This window comes from Apiospora marii (assembly GCF_038362585.1).
Source record: "Apiospora marii strain CBS 49790 chromosome Unknown utg000001l_segment0_segment0, whole genome shotgun sequence".
NCBI classification, from domain to species: domain Eukaryota; kingdom Fungi; phylum Ascomycota; class Sordariomycetes; order Amphisphaeriales; family Apiosporaceae; genus Apiospora; species Apiospora marii.
The window spans coordinates 4,593,948-4,612,991 of NW_027117372.1; the positions used below are offsets into that span (position 1 = coordinate 4,593,948).

The 19,044-nt window shown below is 52.0% G+C and overlaps 9 protein-coding genes across 9 annotated transcripts; 4 read left to right on the forward strand and 5 right to left on the reverse strand.

Moving 5' to 3' along the window:
* Positions 1–457: 457 nt before the first annotated feature.
* On the reverse strand, positions 458–932 carry PG985_001484 (uncharacterized protein; the record flags this gene model as incomplete). The annotated part of the gene is made up of 2 exons (XM_066821253.1): positions 458–695; positions 748–932. 2 exons carry the CDS (start codon positions 930–932, stop codon positions 458–460), a joined length of 423 nt encoding a protein of 140 aa, XP_066692132.1.
* A 120-nt stretch (positions 933–1,052) lies between these two features.
* PG985_001485 (uncharacterized protein) lies at positions 1,053–1,304 on the reverse strand (the record flags this gene model as incomplete). The annotated part of the gene is made up of 1 exon (XM_066821254.1): positions 1,053–1,304. The coding sequence occupies one exon, from the start codon at positions 1,302–1,304 to the stop codon at positions 1,053–1,055; it is 252 nt and encodes an 83-aa protein (XP_066692133.1).
* Positions 1,305–2,371: 1,067 nt separating this feature from the next.
* On the forward strand, positions 2,372–4,150 carry PG985_001486 (uncharacterized protein; the record flags this gene model as incomplete). The annotated part of the gene is made up of 2 exons (XM_066821255.1): positions 2,372–2,825; positions 2,889–4,150. 2 exons carry the CDS (start codon positions 2,372–2,374, stop codon positions 4,148–4,150), a joined length of 1,716 nt encoding a protein of 571 aa, XP_066692134.1.
* Positions 4,151–9,053: 4,903 nt separating this feature from the next.
* Positions 9,054–9,341, forward strand: PG985_001487 (uncharacterized protein; the record flags this gene model as incomplete). Its single annotated transcript, XM_066821256.1, has 1 exon — positions 9,054–9,341. One exon carries the CDS (start codon positions 9,054–9,056, stop codon positions 9,339–9,341), a length of 288 nt encoding a protein of 95 aa, XP_066692135.1.
* Positions 9,342–9,955: 614 nt separating this feature from the next.
* Positions 9,956–12,635, forward strand: PG985_001488 (uncharacterized protein; the record flags this gene model as incomplete). Its single annotated transcript, XM_066821257.1, has 2 exons — positions 9,956–12,230; positions 12,313–12,635. The coding sequence occupies 2 exons, from the start codon at positions 9,956–9,958 to the stop codon at positions 12,633–12,635; spliced, it is 2,598 nt and encodes an 865-aa protein (XP_066692136.1).
* A 488-nt stretch (positions 12,636–13,123) lies between these two features.
* On the reverse strand, positions 13,124–13,681 carry PG985_001489 (uncharacterized protein; the record flags this gene model as incomplete). The annotated part of the gene is made up of 1 exon (XM_066821258.1): positions 13,124–13,681. The coding sequence occupies one exon, from the start codon at positions 13,679–13,681 to the stop codon at positions 13,124–13,126; it is 558 nt and encodes a 185-aa protein (XP_066692137.1).
* Positions 13,682–14,524: 843 nt separating this feature from the next.
* Positions 14,525–16,177, reverse strand: PG985_001490 (uncharacterized protein; the record flags this gene model as incomplete). Its single annotated transcript, XM_066821259.1, has 3 exons — positions 14,525–15,072; positions 15,136–15,979; positions 16,040–16,177. The coding sequence occupies 3 exons, from the start codon at positions 16,175–16,177 to the stop codon at positions 14,525–14,527; spliced, it is 1,530 nt and encodes a 509-aa protein (XP_066692138.1).
* A 333-nt stretch (positions 16,178–16,510) lies between these two features.
* On the reverse strand, positions 16,511–17,119 carry PG985_001491 (uncharacterized protein; the record flags this gene model as incomplete). The annotated part of the gene is made up of 2 exons (XM_066821260.1): positions 16,511–16,849; positions 16,898–17,119. 2 exons carry the CDS (start codon positions 17,117–17,119, stop codon positions 16,511–16,513), a joined length of 561 nt encoding a protein of 186 aa, XP_066692139.1.
* Positions 17,120–17,861: 742 nt separating this feature from the next.
* On the forward strand, positions 17,862–18,799 carry PG985_001492 (uncharacterized protein; the record flags this gene model as incomplete). The annotated part of the gene is made up of 4 exons (XM_066821261.1): positions 17,862–18,071; positions 18,151–18,357; positions 18,428–18,511; positions 18,575–18,799. 4 exons carry the CDS (start codon positions 17,862–17,864, stop codon positions 18,797–18,799), a joined length of 726 nt encoding a protein of 241 aa, XP_066692140.1.
* Between the last annotated feature and the right edge of the window lie 245 nt (positions 18,800–19,044).

Below are 19,044 nucleotides of genomic sequence, written 5' to 3' on the forward strand. Positions count from 1 at the left end.
CCCCAAAGTGAGAAGTCTGGACGCAATGGAGATCTCGCGATCATCAGCCTGCAAAAGTCCTGACGACTTTAATTTCTTGCATTAAGAGCAAGTACATGGCAACCTAGTAAGCACATGTCGATTCATAAATGGTCGGTGGACTGTCTGATGCAAGAAGGGGTTGCGTCGCTGGGATGTACCCTTAAGTCACCAAACTCAACGTCCTTGTTACCGGCCCAAGTCTTATGGAGAAAAATCTTAGGAGACAGTAACGGTAGTGAATAACTAAGAAACAAGATCGAAAAAGATGGAGGGGGGTGTGAGCGTAACGCTCCGTATCCTAGGTTCCCGAAGTACAAGCAAACGAGTGGCTTCAAAGAAACAGACTGGCAATCTCCCAATGGTAACGTACCCTTGTGTGTTCTCTTACACCAAGTCGGAGTCCCTTCCCCATACAGTACCAACCACAATATCCTTTTCAGTCCTTGCATTTCCTCTGGTGTCGCTTGAAATTGTCCTCCCGAGTGAAGGTCTCCCCACACCCACACTCGAATTCCCCAGCTTCAAACCCGTGCTGTCTAGCCCATTCGGGATGGTGAGAAACTACATGGCGCTCCATGTCCCGCTGTTCTGCTGCACGCGGTTTGCGGCAAGGGTAATTGGGGTCGTTGGAGAAGGGGCAGTAGACAGGCTTGTCGTGCGTCTTGAGATGTTTTCTTTACCTGCGGTTAGTGGCATGCATCCGAATGAGGGACTATGGGGACTTACTGGAGGTCGGCTCTCCGCTTGTACGACTTCTCGCATTGTTTTCCCTTGTGGACGCGGTCGCAGCGATACTCCCCGCGGTGGTCTTTCTGGTAGTCGTCCAGGGACGGCATAGGCGTTTCGTAGAATCGGTAACGCCCTGCTTCGCCGGAACTCTCGTGGGAGGGTTGCTGCTCGTAGGAAACCATCGGCTGGGGGGAAGGAACGGCAGGTGTCGCAGAATATGAGGTTGATGGTTGCGGATCGTAGGCTGACGCCCCCGGTATATGTGCCCCAGAGGAGCTCCAACCCTGTGTATCTGGCTCGCTCTATTGAGGGGCCACACCATTCTGCGCAACGCCGTAACTGCTGCTGCTGCTGGCATGTGGGTACGACATGCCTGAATCAGGTAACATGGTGAGGTTGGGATCGATGCCAACGTCGCCATACGCTGGGTTAGTCGCGACCTCATCGGGGATGATCCCATACCCACCCTGATCCATACCGTCGCCATCTCCCCAGCCATCACCACCCGTGTCCCCGGACCCATCGTAGTCATTGTAGTCGTCGTAGTACCCCATGACATGAAGCGCGCTCAATGGTCTATCTTGTTTTGCTAACTTTGAGATTGCCCTAAGTGACGAGAATGCTGCTACTGAGGACGCTCCTGACCAGAAAAGTAGGCGACAAACGCTGGCATATTTGAACTACCCCTTCTAGCCCACCAGCCAGCGATGAAGTTCTACTTTCACACCGGGAAGCTGACATAAGTCTCAAGGAGACCACATCATTCCCTGCACTTCTCTTCATTTCCACATCGCAACTGCTTTCTTGCCCCGATAACGTAAGTGAGGCCAGGCGTCGGGCGCAAAGCAGCATCTACACAGCCGGCGACTGCGGGAGTCCTGCGACGCATCAGACCAACCAGTATCTCTCACAATGCAGCACCATTTGGTACATCGATTCCGGTGATGGCGGTGTCGCATCCGAGTCTTGCCCGCCGGAAACCCCATAAGAAGCTAACGACGCCGGAGGCCGGCGAGGTCTTGGCATCGGCTCATTCGTCGGGAGTTCTCCACCCACACCGCCGTCTGCGGCACGCGGAAGCAGGCTGACTGTGACGCTGGGAATGGAAGCTCAAAGAATTTATGTCCCTGTTTTTCCACTTCTGGACGGGCCACTGGTCAGGCCCATGCAGACCGAGTTTGGGGTGTTCAGGCTGACTGTTGGGCTGCGGGTCGTTGGTTCGGGTCGCGGGCTGTGCCGACTCCAACTCGTACGACAAGCTGCAAGTTTGATTGGCAGCGGGAATGGGGGAAGTGACATGGGAAATAGCTGACATAAACCGTTTCAATTTTCTTTCCATCGTAAGGCGGACTGCTACATGTTCGAGACATCGTTGAGAAGATGAGATAATGCAAGTATTTCCTACCCCTCGAACAGACTTCAACTACAAGTATCGCAGCCTGTCAATTGTTCGGGCACTCGATTGATTCCCGCCCCAGCCCTTGCTCCAACGTTGACCACCCCGCTAGTGGATGACTCCCTTAACTTGGCCTTACTACCACCAGGAGACAGCGGCTGATCGACGGCCCCCACCAGTTTAACTCGCCTGCTCGCCAAGGAAAAGGGGCCCTCCACCATCAGAATGGGGTACCCAAAGTTGATCAGAAGATTCTATGAGCCACTCCGGGTGCTTCATGTGCTCGGCCAGACCAGGGGCAAACACACTGTTGTCCCAAGGTCGGCCGACCCGTCGGATCAGTCTCGTCGGCGACTCCTGGAGAACCTGGCCTATCTCTGCGACTATGAAAAAGGCGGTTCAACTACTGCTGCCTTGGGTCTGGAAGGGCTGGATACTGGCTACGTCTTCTGGATCGCTTCCAATGGCGCATCCAAGCTTGCCAAGATGCAACCTTTTCTTGAATCCAGCATTGTGAATATACGCCGTGTCATAAGGGACGCGCCTGAGTTCACCGAAGTACAATTCGTTGAACAATGCATTGACTTCGCAACAGCTCGGATCAAGAAAGAGCAACGCTTCCTGGAGAACTCTATTGCTGCCGCGATTAGCAGCCTGGCATACCCAAGATCAGATTCCGGTTAGTGTTTGAATCACACACCTCTTCATACTATGCATGCGCTGATTCTGAATTGAGCACCAGACCAAGCCCTTGCGGACTGGCTACTGGGGTTTCATGGCCAGACCCCTATTGACGTATGCCATCTCGCTTATGACCAGAGGAAGTCGGACAACATGAGACTGATTACCATCCGAGGCCGTCCTGCCGACGACGAGTCGCACCAGAGCACGCTGGTAAGGACATATGTCGGATTGAGACACTTCCTGGGCCGTCTTGCCAGTCACGTAAGAGCGCCCAAAATGGTCATATTGGACGCCAGGAGGCATCAGAACATCTTTGACGAAGGAGTCTCCACGGTTAGGAGGGTTGCTACTCCTGACAGCGTTCCACCTCCAGCCCCCAACGGCAAAGTCACGCCGTCCTCGATAATGAATCGCATGGGTGGCTCTGACAAACCCAAGATGAAGATGTACCAAGAAGCAATGGCGTTCATGGACCAGAAACTTCGGATCGGTGACAAGATCCGCGCCACTTATGCCAAAGAGGACTTTTGCCCGAGCGTACACTGCGAGGTCCAGGTCCTCGAACACTTCTACGAGAACGGCCTGCGATTCGCCTTCAACGACCGGAGCATCGCTTGCAGCAAGCCCGCGTGCTACTGCTGCCACCTCTACTTCCAAGCCCACCCGGCCGTCCCCGAGGAGCCTCGCTCGCACCAGAAGATCTGGCTCAACTGGAGTCCGCCCTTGATCCCGGACGGCGACCGCGACGCGTTGCGATACCCGCACCAGCGGGATATTCTCAACCACATGGTGGAGACGATCCGCAAGGAGGCCCTGAACCAGATCGAGAGGAAGGTGACGGACATGGGGTTCCACCCAGATTCGACCACGGGCATTACCCCCTCGATCTTCTCCGACAAGCCTCTTGAGGATCAAATGGGAAATCTTCATATTGGTGAGTCTACCCCTATGAGAACTGTACTCTGGCGACCTGTCTCTCATATTACCTTAGGTCCTCCTCAGCCCGACGCCGAGGGCAATGAGTCGGACTCTTCTGATACGGTACACAGCATTAGTAGCAACAGCGTGCATTCGCTTCACAACGCCGATGTCCTTGACACCACCTCAAACGAACATACGGAACCTGGGCCATGGGGGCCTTCTGATAATGAAGATCCAGTGACCACGGACGTTGTTGCCACGGGCAGTTCCGTAACTGGAACTGTTGGCCCTACCACCAACGCCACCGGAGGCACTACCGTTGACGCTACCAATGTTGTAAGTATTGAGTCGGATAATGACGATGATAGTTCTGAGGACGAGGGTGGTGCGGTGTTGTGATAAAGCATAATAACGCTTGGAGCAACCATACATTCAGCAGAAGCCAAAGGAGACCAGGAATCATTCAGGTACAGTATGGGTGGGAGCGATTATGGGCTATATTGAGTTGACATTTTATATTCTCTTATCTTCAGAGGTCATTAAATGCAAGATATTTCCGTTCAACCTGGCTTACACACGTAACCAAGAGCCGGGCTACCTCTTATTGCGAAGCACAGATTCTACGAAAGCAGCATTGGGGACTAGAGCTTATCAGGAATGACGAGGGGAGATCTGCCAAAACCCCAAGGAACCAAAGTATTGCCACAGGTCTTGCCTTTGCATCGGCAGCCTGCACTATACCTATGTTGGGGCATTCATGACTTAGGGGTGCTGCACCTTGAAGACTGTACGGACCAGAATAGAGACACTTAAGACTCGATCTTTACCCAGTATCAGCTGGCTGATACGTGTGACCCCACGGGGAAAGCAATGGGGAACATCCCGATTCTAGAGGGGTATGAAGAAACTGGGCCTATCGAGCCAAGATGGGTTGACAACGTTGACATTAGGCATTTTGCTACTCTGCATCGGGTTCGTATGTCTTGTGCAAAGTTCTGACGTAACAACATGATCTAGGCATACCGAAAAGGGCAATGATATAGCCGTCCATCGATGCAATTACAGCCGATTGGAGCATCTGTAGGCGGCCGCATGTTCTAATCTCCTCCCATACCGCAACCAGGTACATGCTGATCTTTTTGAAGCAACAAGATATCATGCGATCTTCGTCTTTGAGAATGAAGATCTTCCTGGGCCGTCTGATTAGAACATTGCGAGCCCTCTCAACACAAGATTCACCGCAGGAGACAGCACTGGTGCGTATACGCCCATGTAGCCGGCTCGGTATGGTCTGCAGCTGGATATAGATCGCCTGACCCAACGACACTATGATCTTCTCGAGTTGTATCCTGGGCCTATTATTCTAATGAGCTTTGATTAGATCGATCACGTCGTTGCAGAATATAATCCGCCCTTGACGAAAATGCAAATAAATCACCACTCTCGTTCAAGATAATAAGGGTTACAGCAGAGTATCACTACAACGATTTCTTCACACAAAAGTCTGATCAAGTCATTCCATCTCAAAATAAAACCGGACTCCTCACTATAAACAACACTGTAGATGGATGAAAATCCCTTCGCATGTCACGTCCTGTGATTCTCATCTAGAAGATGGCATCAAATTGGCAATGTTGCATGTTGCCTGGCCCCTAACCATATATCACACATGAAAAGAGCCAAAGAGTCTATTATACCAGTGCGCTCAGTTGTGACATCCGATCATATCTATAGAGAAATAGCACTGCGCGTATCTGAACCAAGGTTCGTGAACGCTGAGTTTATACAGAGATACCACATAAATGCGATCAATTACTCATCCCTATCCGCAGTTACATGGGTCTATTCATCTCACATACCTTTATAGGGCACCACCGTGTGGCAGACTCCAGGTACGGACAAGTACGCAGTATAATTTCTTGCGCTCGTGCCATCACTCTTCACGGTGATCAACTCCTCATTGAAGTGTCGAAATCTTTGGCCTCCACTATCAGTCTGCCGTTATATTTCTCAAGCTTAGTACCTTGACGGTAATTGAAAGCCAATGGGACAGCTGTCATACGGGGCCCCAAACGCAACTGGTATCCATGAGACCTTTCTCATCATAATACACTGCCCGCTTCTCAAGCCAGGCATCACGCAGGCAGCCTTCATAGATATTTTATATGTCAGTAAGTTCGGATATTTATGACACGTTTGATATGTTTGTTACATGGCAAAAATCCCTGAGGATGCAAACGCGCACCAGCAGGAGCCGGCCCAAAGCGTCGCAGCCCCCGACTGGCTGACGACTGACCCTGAAACCATGGGCGTGAGCTACTACTGGGGCCAGCCCAATGTCACAGGTAACGAATTGGCGTGGGACCATGGAACCGCCAGCCCGATCCCGCTGATGCCGCAGCATCCGGACCGGACTGGCAACCAGCATCTTTCTGTTCGGGTAGCAAACTTTACCTGTGGGATATCATCTCCTGAGAAGTCACCGCCATTTTCTCCCCAACAATTCAAGACGCAGTGACTAAATCACTAGATCAAATCTTCACGGTGCTGAGGCAAAGGAGCTGAAGGTGCAGCTTGTGCCAGCAACAGCGAAGTCAGACTAGGCCTTTCCGAGCAATGGAGCTACAGTTACCTATGCTGACCGAAAGTGAGAAAATGGCCAAGATGTCTCAGACTAGCACGGATGCCAGGAAAAATGGCGCGAATTGAGAAAGGCAGCAGGGGCTCAGCGTGTCGAGAAAGACACCAATGCGATGCAGCACTTGCAAATATCGTTCTGAGGCAGTGGCGACTCTGGACAAAGCCTGTTTCACCGAAACCAGGACCACTCCAACTACAAAGACGCAGTCTGGACGCAGCGCCAAACTTGCAGAAAAGAGGCTACGCTGGTGTATCACATGCCTGCCCGAAGACTGCTCGGTTAGTGTTGCATCGTGCAGAATGTATGACAGGCCGTGCATATTCAGCTTGGCCTAGAACGCCACAAATCAACAAGGATGTATTCATTCTGACTAGCCAGTAATACCAGTATAGCTGTTGATTACCCACTATAGACAGTACTGCCTTAGCCTAGCACGCACATTTCAGGTAGATACATTGTTCCAACTCGACACGAAATCAGATGAACAGACCAGCAGTTCCCCAACCACCAGATTGAGGTCGGTTCATGACGCAGAAGTCTTGGTTTTGGCCATAACATGCAATAAATGTGGCTCAGGGATGAGGGCAATTGGCATTGATGATATTCTCACCTGGTATTGCATCAATTTGCCGCGGACCTGGTACAGGAGCCGCATTTGAGGAAAGCTCCCATGGGCTGACTATTGGGCGTTTCCAAACTTGAAACATAACGGCTAGAGAAGACAAGTTGTATCATTGTTCCATACTGTAACTAGCACCACATACTAATAGATTAAGCGATTAAATGTGTATACTTCTGACTATGGTCTATCAGTCCAGGGCATTTGTGACAGTTACAAATCAATGCTATGTCATATTGTTCTTTGGATTCCAGTTAACGGCCAAAGTTTCGTATCTGTTAACTGCCCAACGTTTCTTGAGCATATATTGGCAGTTAAGGCAGGGTGCGAACAGAAACTTTTCTACTTCCTTGACATCATAAGTCTTGCACTCGGGGAAGAAATCTCTGGTAAGAGCTAACCCATTCACACCCTTCTAATCGTCGGTCTCTCTGTCATGCGTCTATTAGTAAAATACTACGCGCGCCGTCATGGGGATATCGAAAGCAGGGCGATACAATAGAAACTACACGTACCTGAAGATTGCAGCGAACGGGTAGGCTTCTGCGCAGTTCCCCCAGCGAATGTTGGCGGTGGCTTTCGGATCTTTCAGTAGCTTACCGTCCGTATCAAATTTTGCATCGAATGCGTGCGCAGCACGGAGCATGTCTAGACGCGCATCCCGCAGCCTATCTTTCTATTCTATTCCGATGCCTGGCACAGCATTCGTAAAATCGCAACCTTTAAAGGATGCACCTAGACAGAAGCGGAAGTGGAAAGGACCTTTGGTAATAACGCTGGAGGTCAACCAGGTACATTGAAACATGGTTGGCCACCTCCCAGGGCGTTCAAGCTTGTCAGGTTTCACCTCGTCCGGATGGCCACCCAGAACAGAGCACCACTTGGCATACATGGCCGTCAGGGGGAGAAAGAAGTTGCGCTTTGTCGAGCGGTCTTGGATTTGGCCGACTACCATGAGAAACGCGCCCAAGATATCGTATAGGTTGCGAAACTGAAGCTCTTTCCAATCCCAGTCGAGGCTTTTGAATGTTTTCGTCTTGGTCCCCTTTTCTAGGCAACGGAAGAAGTGGTGCGCTGGGCCGAAACTTCTAAGTTCGCCTTTGTAATGTTTACCCTCAAGACTAGGATAAAAACCGGGTTAGCAGGGTGAAAGTCTGAAGATTCTGAGCGACCCTCGATAGATCTTGTAAAAGAAAATTGTCACGCTAAGAGAAAGGCTTTAACAACCTACGCAATGTCATGAATAAATCTTGCCATATAATAGATTGTATCTGAATCGATTTGGACGGGAGGGTTCGTTTTGTCGGGTGGTGCCTCAGCCCTAGCGACGACGTCATCGATCCAGGCGAATATCTAAACACCACCGTCGTAATCAGCCAAATACAGTAGCTTTGAGTTTAACTTTACTTAAAGTTGTTGGTGTGGAAATTTAGCCATGGCTGGAATTGTACTGACTTTGTCGCGGTCGAAATTGAAGCTCTCCAATGGGTTGAGAGGCTCGCCACCCACAACGAGGGGCAGGACTAGCACTTTCTCTTGGTTATTTCGGTCCATGGCTTGTTGTTTGGACCTGAAAAGAGTGACTAATCAAAATTGGATGAGCGAAAACACTCGGAGCAGTTTCCCGTTTAAAGGGAACGAAGGAAGGGAACGAAGGAGAAAGGAGGTGTGTTGGTCTTTAATCGGCTATTCTCAAGAGAATTAGATACCTGAAAGCAGGAGACTATAACAATGGCGCTCCAAGGAGGCCTCCACCGATTTCGTGGTAGTATAAGTACTCCAACGGGGCCCGTTGCGGGTAACTGGCCAGGCCCTCGCGTCAAACCTTTATTGAAACGAAGTCGCGCCTGTGCCAATTTCGATCTATTGAATTACATACGCTCAGCTTCCCGAACTGCTTTCGATCGTCCCACAATGTCGTCTGTAAGGATCCTTTCCAGTTTCCCTAAGTGCTCAGTTTGAGGGTGTTTCTTTTTGTTGACGTATCCGATCTGTCTCAGAACATCACTGCGCCGGATGGCTGGACTACAGATGCCAAATTGATGAACGTGGAATATTACTGGGCCGATGGGGTGCGAGGCAAAGCAGCAGCGCAGGACCGCGGTCTGGATACACCCACACCCCTGATGCGTCTGGACCCGGACGATGGAGGCGACCAATTTCTTTTCAGCTCGGGCGGCAAGTTTTACCTGTGGAACATCGTCTCGGGGGACCTGTCAGCGATAGTATCGCCCACGAGCCAGAACGACATTATCAAAGCACTCGGTGATATGCTCACCGATGCTGGCTCAAAGGATCTCAAGACGGAGTTCGTACCACTGAAAGGATAGAGCTCCGGCTGAAGCGGGGTTGTTGTAAATGGGGTCTATCTAGTATGGTTCATCAAATTGGGACGGTCACAAGTGGGATATGACTTGGGCTGCAAAACTGGAGGATTCTGCGACAGTCAGTTCTTGTCCTCTCCCAAATGTAGTAAGGCTACCTCCTCAGCCAGCCCGACTCTCAGGCACGCCACCAAACACCAGGGGATAAAAGCAAAATTTTCTCAGAGCCAGTAGACCATTCCTGAGTCTAGACCCTCCAACCCCGCATCAAGCACCATTTCCTGCTATTGCTCGACAACAATGATTTGTGACAGGAAAATGTGATTAAGACAAATGAGGCGAAGATTCGGCGCGCCCCGAGACCGCCGGCTCGCCCCGAAGCCGCCACAAATCAGTAGTCCAGGTGAAGACTTATGCAGGGATGGGATTTATCATCTGGGGCTGAAGAAGTGATATTCACAACAAGTATTTGTACCTATACCTGTATTTGTACCTGTCACTCAAGATGCCAACCCACGGACAAACGCACCCCTTCCTGCTTGCCGCTTGCCGATCTGACACTACTGCCGACGATCCATGTGGACGACTTCATTGGGGACCTCAAGTTGCCCCTGGATGATATGTATTATATATGGACGCAGGACAAGGTTCCTCCTCAACCCAAGGAATCCAAGACAGAGCCCCGTCAGGCGGGCTTCACACGTGGCGACCTGGAACAACTAAACAGTATCGAGCCGTTCAAGGGCGCTGATGAGATATTGGTTGCGGACAAGTTCAAGACGCAGGACTCGGCCGACCTGATGCTGGCCGCGGGGTCGTACTTTGGTATCATTTCTGTCGATTCTTCTGGCGCGAAGTCTTGCATTCTGGGCTACGACTTCAAGAGCTCAGGAAAGAAGGTAGAAGAGTCTGCCGACGACAATGCGGCCAGCAGCGGAAACACCCCGTCAGATACCGATGCCGCCGACGACAAGCCGAAATCACCTGCAGGAGAGGAAACATCAGGTCCTACCAATCCCAGTGCTCATGCTCCTCTCAAGAAGAAATCCGGTCCTCTGTCAGTCAGCAACGTCGGTCTCAAGTACAAGGGTCAGACCCTGAGCGTTATCTTGGACGCCAACTTCGACCTAGGCCCGCTGGCATTCGCTTTGCTCGGATTTAGCATCGACCTGGAAATCAAGACGCTTGATAGTCTTAAGGATGTCAAGGTCGGCTTCAACCTCGATGGTCTGTCCGCAGCCTTTGATAAGCCCCCGTTGACCATCGCTGGAATTATCCGTCGCGGCAACACCGATGGTATCAGGTACTACGCGGGCGGCCTCATTATCAGCTACATCCCTTACCAGTTCATGGCGGCAGATTTCTACGGCGTAGTAAGCAAAAAAGGAGAGGAGCCCTATACATCCGTCTTCGTTTTTGCTAAGCTCGACGGTCCACTGGTGTCGCTTGGTTTCGCCGACATCACGGGCCTAACCGGAGGCTTTGGGTATAATTCGTCGGCACGTATGCCAGCGATTGAAGACGTCGTCAAGTACCCTCTAGTGGCGCCCATCAGTTTCAAAGACGCCAATAGTGCGCTCGATGCATTGAAGACGTTGACGGACCCGGGCCAGGGAGGCTGGTTCTCGCCCGCGAACAAGACATACTGGGCCGCGGCGGGTCTCAAGGTCGACGCGTTCCAGATGGTCTCCATTGATGCTGTTGTCTTGGTGCAGTTCGGCAATGGGTCGGTCAAGTTTGCCATCTTCGCCGTTGCGGTGGCAGATGTTCCCTCTGCCAAGTCACCTGTCAAACTCGCACATGTTGAGCTCGGCATGTCTCTGACGGTCGACCCGGATTACGGTCTGCTCAAGGTCGAGGCCCAGCTTGCCCCAGGATCCTACATCCTGGCACCCGACTGCCATCTCACTGGCGGCATGGCGCTCGTGTACTGGTTTGATGGTCCCCACGCCGACAAGAACCGAGTAGGCGACTTCGTCTTCACTCTGGGAGGCTACCATGAGGCCATGGTTGTACCACCCGGCTGGCCCAACCCGCCACGACTCGGCATCAGCTGGGGCTTGGGGGCTCATCTCAGCATTTCCGGCAAGGCTTATTTCGCCGTGACTCCCAAGGTGTGCATGGCAGGAGCACGTCTTCACGCAAGTTTCTCCGCCGGACCCATCGAAGCTTGGTTTGACGCCTTTGCCGACTTTTTGATCAACTACAAGCCATTCCACTTCATCGGCCATGTCAGCATTGCTGTGGGCGTCAGTTTCAACATTGACTTCCTCTTCATCCACACCCACATCTCTGTCGAGATCGGCGCCGACCTCACCCTGTGGGGCCCACCTCTCGCAGGAACAGTCCATGTGGATCTGTGGGTTGCTTCCTTCAGCATCGACTTTGGCGCCGCACAGGGCACCCAAGAAGTTGTCGACTTGTACTCATTCTACCTACTCGTCCTTCCGGCAAGTCTGCGCCAGGCATCTGGTCTCACTCCGGACCAAGAGAAAGCGGAAGCCCCCCGCCCTCCAAACGAGGGTCACAACTTCGTCGCCACTTCGGGGCTCCTGAACGCAAACGAAAATCCTCAAAAGGCGAAAGACGCACCATGGTTCGTGAAAGGCGGTCTCTTCTGCTTTGTCGCCGAATGTAAAATGCCCGTTAGTCATGTCCAGCTCGTGACGAGTATCGATTCCGCTGGGAACAAGACCACGGCGCCCGTCGAGTTCAAGAAGCCCGATGGATCAGTCACAACACCGCCGAGCATTTATAGCAAGCCGATGTTGTTGAGCGACCCGATGACGTCGACCTTTACTGTCGAATATACCCAGGATGGCGTCAACGAGGACGAGACGAATTGGCAGATGGAAATGGTGTGGAATGCTATGCCGACGGGACTGTGGGCGCAGTGTAAGTCACCCTTTGATCTTCCTCAGCTGTCATCACGCCTTCCTCTTTCATGAGAAACCAGACACGCTGACCTTTCATCCAGACCAATCAAAAACCGACCCATCCCTGCCCAGCGCAGACACAGGTAAACTCCTCGACCAAAAGTCGGGTTCTACCCCCTTGATGATGGGTCTCCGCATAACCGCCCCCAAGCCCATTCTATCCCCAGACCCCTACCCCGCCTTTGACGTCGCAGACGCCACTCTCGTCGAACTCGACGCGGAACGCCACTTTGAGAAACCCAAGGTGTCCAATGCGAAACTCTTTGCCCCGCAGCCGTCGCTGGAAGACCAACTACCCCCCGACCCCGAAGACGAAGTTAGGAAAAAGGCGATCAGCGACCAGTACGATGCTGTGCTGGAATAGTGGAAAAGGCCGGTGTGGGAAGAGACGGACGTGAAGACGTTTGTGAGTCTGTGGATGAGTTCACTTGGGTGGGATGCTCTTGCTGGTGGCGGACTGCCTGATATTGCTGCCATTCCGGAGAAGACAGCGGAGCAGTTTGGGGTTCTGTATGTGGCTCCCCCGTTGCTTGCTGCTGCGGTCGCTGCTTAGTAGAACTATTGGTGATCTATGGGATTGGGAACCTGGTATTATATCTTGGTTTGAGTGGTGTAACTTTCTCTCGAATTCAAATGAATGTTCAAAGATTACTATCTACTTGCACTGTCTACTTGCTTGGAATATTATACTAAGCCTATCGTTACTCTACAATTCGCCCAGCTTCCGATGCCCAAGGTTTGCCCGTAGCCAGTCGGCTATTGCCCTGTCAGAGGCAATTTTTCCCGCTCCCGCCTTCCATTGCTGCTTCTTCCACGGACAGTCCGGGAAGAAGTCCGGATAACGGATGGGACCTATACCACGCGGAGATGGAGATAGTCAGCATTCAGCCGGGTTGAGAATATCATCTGTTTCCACTTACCGGATATGTCGTAAACAATGCGACGTTGGCCTTCGTACACCGCCATCCACGCATCCTGGCCGCTCGGGCGCCTTCCCAACCCATGCTCGGCGAGCTCGGCCATTGTATACCGTTTTACATTGAGACCCCCCAGTATACCGCCCGGCTGCCGCGGCTCATATTTGGCCAACGCCGCGTCGGCCTGACGTGCCCATAGAGCGTCGAAGAGTTCCCCCGCCTCGCCAGTCCAGTCCGTCTGCGAAACCACTTTCCCTCCCCATCGCTTCTGCACAGCATCCACAATGCTCAGATCGTCGATCGCGAACACGTAGCCCTCGAGTACCACCTGGGGTTTGCTAATAGTTGTTTGGATCGGCACGAGGCGGCCCACCTCGGCGATCGTGCACTTGGCGTCGCCTATGTCGAGCGCGGTCAACGACTGGCTGTGATTTTGGTCGAACACCACGGTGATGTCGCGCCCACCCCATTGCGCCAGGACGGAGAACGGCATGGGATGGTGATCGAAATAATCTGAGTTGGTAGAGGAGGTGAGTATACCTGATGCGTGTTAAGAGAAAGACGTTGTATCTTACTCGTTATATTGTAAATCCTTGACTTGTAGGCTACAAGTACACCTGTGCAGTCCCGTAAGACATAAATGTTAACAGGATATTAAAAAGAACCGTGGTAGCTGTCGTCTGGCTGTGGGATTTCGACTCACCTGTATCTGGGGTATCGTATTCCGCCAGCTCCTTCTCAGTTAAGAGTAGAGGACCTGACTTGTGGAAGTCTGCGTTGCTGTCGTGTTGATCCGACTTCACAAAAGCGCATATATAAGGTTCTAGTAAGCCCATAAGCCTTGGGTCCAGCTTTTTTTCGTCTAGATATATCGATTCAGACTCGGTAACGGTGTTTATATCTGCCTGTGGTAGTGCGATGCCCCTGTTCTTATAATTCTGAAGAAATTCTAGCGAGAAGATGTTAAGATGAATTCGTACCATTGTCCAAGGATGCAATTTTCGGTGAAATATTTAGCATTCTCTCAAGGAATGACGTACCGGTTATATTGTAAGCCTTTCCCGTGTACACACGCCAGAGAGGCATGGCTAGCGTGCCGTTGAATTCGGCCACCTGAAAAGAAGGCGTTAGTAACGCTGAGTCGTATACCAATGCAAGCCTCGCTAGCAACTGTGAATGGCATACCTCGCTTATCCTGTACCACGGCATCAAGGCCCCCCTCGGCCGCCGATATTCCCTCAACATGGCACGGAGCCTGCCCGCCCGCGGATCGTCCGCGTCGTCCGGCAGGGCTCTACCAGCCAGCGTCCGCTGCACGACACTGTCTACCTCCTTTTCAAAGCCGGGGGGGCACATCGTAGCACGACCAGCCCGGCGCATTGGCGGTCCTGACCAACACCAGCCCGTCGTCCGCGATGTCGCTCGGGGCGAGGAACCTTTCCACTCGCTTGTACCGCGGCTGTGGCCCCTGAGGTTTGGGCAGCCACGAGGGTGCCGAGCGCGATACGAAACCCACGTCGAGTTCGAAGACAGGGATCTGGAGTCCGAACTCGGCCCAAGACAGGGGGTCGGATCCGGGCCCGCGGAGCCGGCGGAGCTCCGCGAAGGATTGCTGACAGGCCTCGATCCAGGGGGCGTGCAGTGATTGGGCCGCGGAGAGCTGGGTGAATATTTGTTTCTCTGCGACTTCCAGGTATTGACTAGGGTGTGTCAGCTCTTCCGCAGTGTAGCCGTCGGCGGATTCGACCTCGTAGTGCTTCGCATCCCACGCTCGTCCGTAATCATCCTCGAAGACGTGCGCTTCATTCTGAGGGTTCCGCCATAGCGACGGGGGCTTATTATTGTAGGTGTCCCCAGATTCGAGGTGTTCGGCGGGTAAACTCGCTAGCATCCTTTGGGGTTGTTAGCGCGGGGAGATGAAGCGCCCGTGGGGGTCATACAGGTTACCTATGGCAATGCAGATCCAATTGGCATCTTGTTCCGTGTCGTTCTTTTCCTTTGTCGCTTGCAAAGTTTCCAATCGCACACGGGCTACGTAAATTCGACTCTGAGCGACTTCTCGACATAACCTCAAATCCTGGCGGCAATGGTATCGGCGGAACAGAGCAATGTCGCTTCTCATAGAAACGTAGCTCCAAAGACTATTGCTCCATATAGCTCTATCATCCGGGCTGATAGGCGAGCGCTCTTCCACCTCCAGCTTCCTTTTCTTCAGCGCCCCTGAAATCTTTCGCAGCCTGTTGCGAAACGTATCGTCTCGCGTCTGTATGCTAGTAATCGCCCCGTTCCATGCTCTGAACCGCGCATGTTTCAGCGCATTGGTGCCGTCCTTGCTCACCACGTTGTCCCAGTAATTCTGTTCGAAGACTGCAGAGCAGAAAGCTGGTGGCACGAGCCATACCGGGGCATCTTTCTGTTGTTGGCCGTACGGGGTATAGTGCCATCCATCCCGTGGTTGTTGCTCGTAGCCTTGGAAACTTGCGGCGCTGGGGAAGTCTCTCGTGGCAACAGTCATTTCTCGCCCACAGACCTTTCCCGGGCCGACTTGTGGCAGCGAGGTGCCGACCGGTACGCCCTCGAAGATATGGCTTGCAAAGCTCAGGCCCAATTCGCGGATCTGCTCCTCTCCCATGTACGGCTCAGCCGCAAATTCATCCAGCTCGTAATATGGCCGGCGGGCCCGGAAGATAGCGTGCGCAAGCTCGTGAAGGATGGTGCCTGCTAGGTCGAAGCGGGCTACCGAGGCGTCGGCCGGCTCGGGGTCCCTCTCCAGCAGCACGCGCATAGGTGTCTAAACATTCCATGAGACTGATATAAACCACAGGTGGACGATGAGAGTATATGAACTTACAACGTCAAGCCAGATCATAGGTTGCACCCTGATCGTTCCATCATCACGCTCTTCTTGACGTGAACTAGTCATGCCGCGTGGGTAAGAACGGAACATATTCGCCACAGCACCACAGCTGTTTTCGTCTTCGTAGGCCATTTTGAATTAGCAAGGCCATAAGATCCAGGAAGAACTAGGATATATGGGAGGCGAAACTGACCTCGAAAGCCGAATGTGAGGAACGGCAATAACGAGAGAAGTCGGTGTTCGGCTTGGCGATAGTAGTCACGTGTACTTGGCATTTCGGTAGGATTCCGGTACTTGATAGTGTAGATGGAATCATTTCTCGAGGTGGATGGATGACTTGACGCCAGCGGCACCGGCGTACCGTCAGAGTACTGGATCTCTCCAAATAGCAAAGCGTCAAGCCTACAGTAAGGACGATGAGCACCAAAATTCCAAAAGAATTATCAAAAAGAAGAGGAAGGCTATTTACCAGGGGTCCCTCTCTTCTAAAAGCTTTACTAAAGTCCTGTTGCAAAACTCTAGAACGATACGCAGCTCGCTCCAGATCCGGTCGCTTCTTTGGGGGTCCCAAAGCCGGATGGGATCGTCTAGCCTCTCGTCGATGAGGACATCACCGTCCAAGTACCACCAATGAGGCCTACCAAGAAACTCGAACCAAGTTCCTTCTTCCACCTGGAGGAGTTTCTCCCGATGACGATCCCGGTTCCTGACGCGATCATATGTGGCGGAATGGCCACCACGTACAGTGCCCAGATTTTCATTCAAGGGGCCGAGCTGGTATGAAAAGATGCCCCCGAGGTCGGTCTGATGTCTATATTAGAAAGCTTTATGTCCATTGGAGGGGTGACCTACAAGCTGTGTTTGCTGACTGTATAGAAGTGTATCAAGATCCGGTTGGGCCACATCATCCCCTCCTGGTAGATCGTCATATAAAACGGGATCCAGGCGGGGAAAGATTGGATTCAGCAACGAGTGGTCTGCGCCATCGCGAAATACACTGCTCTTCCAGGAAGCTCCATACTCCTTTGCCCATGGAGACAAAGGCCTGGCCGGCGTCGCATCCTGGCCAGACATCGTTCGACGAGACCTGAGTCTATGGCGGATCGTGAGTATGTCAGGCCACGACCCAAACCGAAACTCATGTGATCAAATGAATTACTTCTCTTTTAGAAGTGTGGACCATTGACTTCGTGATCATATTCCATGATCCTACGGGGAATGACAAAATCATCTGAGTAAACAAAGGGATAGTGTGGTCTACGAAAACGGATGGCAAGTCTGATGGGTGATGTCTTTGTTCTTGGCCGATGATTGCACGCAAAGGCCAGTCTTCCGAGTTCTGACAACTCTTAGATATTATTTTATTAATCACGCTTGAGCAAGGTAGTGTCACTATGAATGATTTGCATTTCCTGCTGGGCTGGCGCCTATGAATGCTGTTGGTAGAGTGAGCATGAGTGACAATGGTACCAACTTCAATTGCATAAATACTCTTGGACTCTGCACAGTTTGAGTTATGTTAAATTTGATGAAGGGAATTAGCCCTCTGCGGGGAGTTGAGTACGTTGAAGAGCCTGTGGTGGAATAGTGAGGTGATTGTGAGTTGCAGGGCTCCTACTTTTATTGACTGCATTCAATTCAGTGTGACAAACTTGCTCTTTCTACAAGGTAGAAGATCTGAAATCGTACAGCTGAATTCACTTTCTCCCCCACCTGCCATCTTGTTCAGGTTCAATTTACATCTCCCCGCTCCAAATCTTCTCCTTCACATAACATCGGCTCATCCCAACTACCCTCTTCCTTGTCGGAGTCAATCATGGCCGCCTCCAATCGTTTGGAGGGCCTGCCCACTACAGTACCTGACATCAAGGCCTGCTACCCCTGCATGTCCTCATGGGCTTATAACTACAGTCCCTCGGCTGACATCAAGCCGACGTTCGGTTGTTTCTTCGAAGGTGATTCGTCGGTGTGTGGTACCGATGATGCGAAGCAAGGCTGCCGTAGCAGTGGCAAGATCTGTCAACCGGTAACCACCTCTGTCCCCAAACCCACCCGGTTTCTTCAATTCCTTGGGAAGGATTTACTAACGACGTTCTCGCGAACAGACTCCGGCCCTCCTTCGTGGAGATAGTATTCTATTTGGCGCCATCTTCGAACTGGTGGGCGACAAGGCCTTCGAAAGACTTGACCGTCACGAGGAGGATCGTCTTGAAATATCCAAGATCCTCGGCGCCTTGACCATGGCTTTCGTCAGCCTTGTCGAGACACACAGGACCGAGTTCTGTATCGATGGAGTCCCCGAGGACAACGTGGTAGGTGGTGTACAATCAGCTAAATTTCATTCTGGTTAGGCATGGCTAACGAGGTATCTTTGCAAACTAGGGAGCCCTAGCGGCATACAGATCTACAGTCATGGCTCGCGAGGCGGCTATGAGATCTTCTTTCGCTCCTCTGCAGTATGGTGCGGTACGTGGTTGATGTTCTGACAGTAGAATTTCCATGAGCTTTATGCTAACTAACCTTTGATAGACCCCCAGAGTCAAAGCTGCCTTCGACATGGCTTGTACGCTGCGACTCAAGGACTACGACCGCGGTTACACCGCCTGGGTTGCGGCCCTACGTGAGGCGCTTCAACGCATTTACATGACTCTCTACTTTGATTGGTTCGACACCCGGGCCAGAATTGAGGCCTACATCAAGCCGTACGGAATGACGCTGGGGTATCTCAGAGAACAAGGGAATGCGAGTTTCTAGTTGGTTTGTAACCACGAGCGGACATCTATAGCTAATTGGTCAAGCGCATGGTCGTGCTATACAAGGCGCAGCTCAATGAGGACATGAAAGCAATGAATACGAGAATTGCCCTAGCATGGCTGGAAACGAGGCTAAGCCACCTACGTGTACCTGCGTTAGCTTTCCGACACCTTGTCAAGTGGACTGGGCTGAAGAGGACGTTCCCGCTACGAGCAAAGACTAGAGCCACCAAGCATTGACGACTA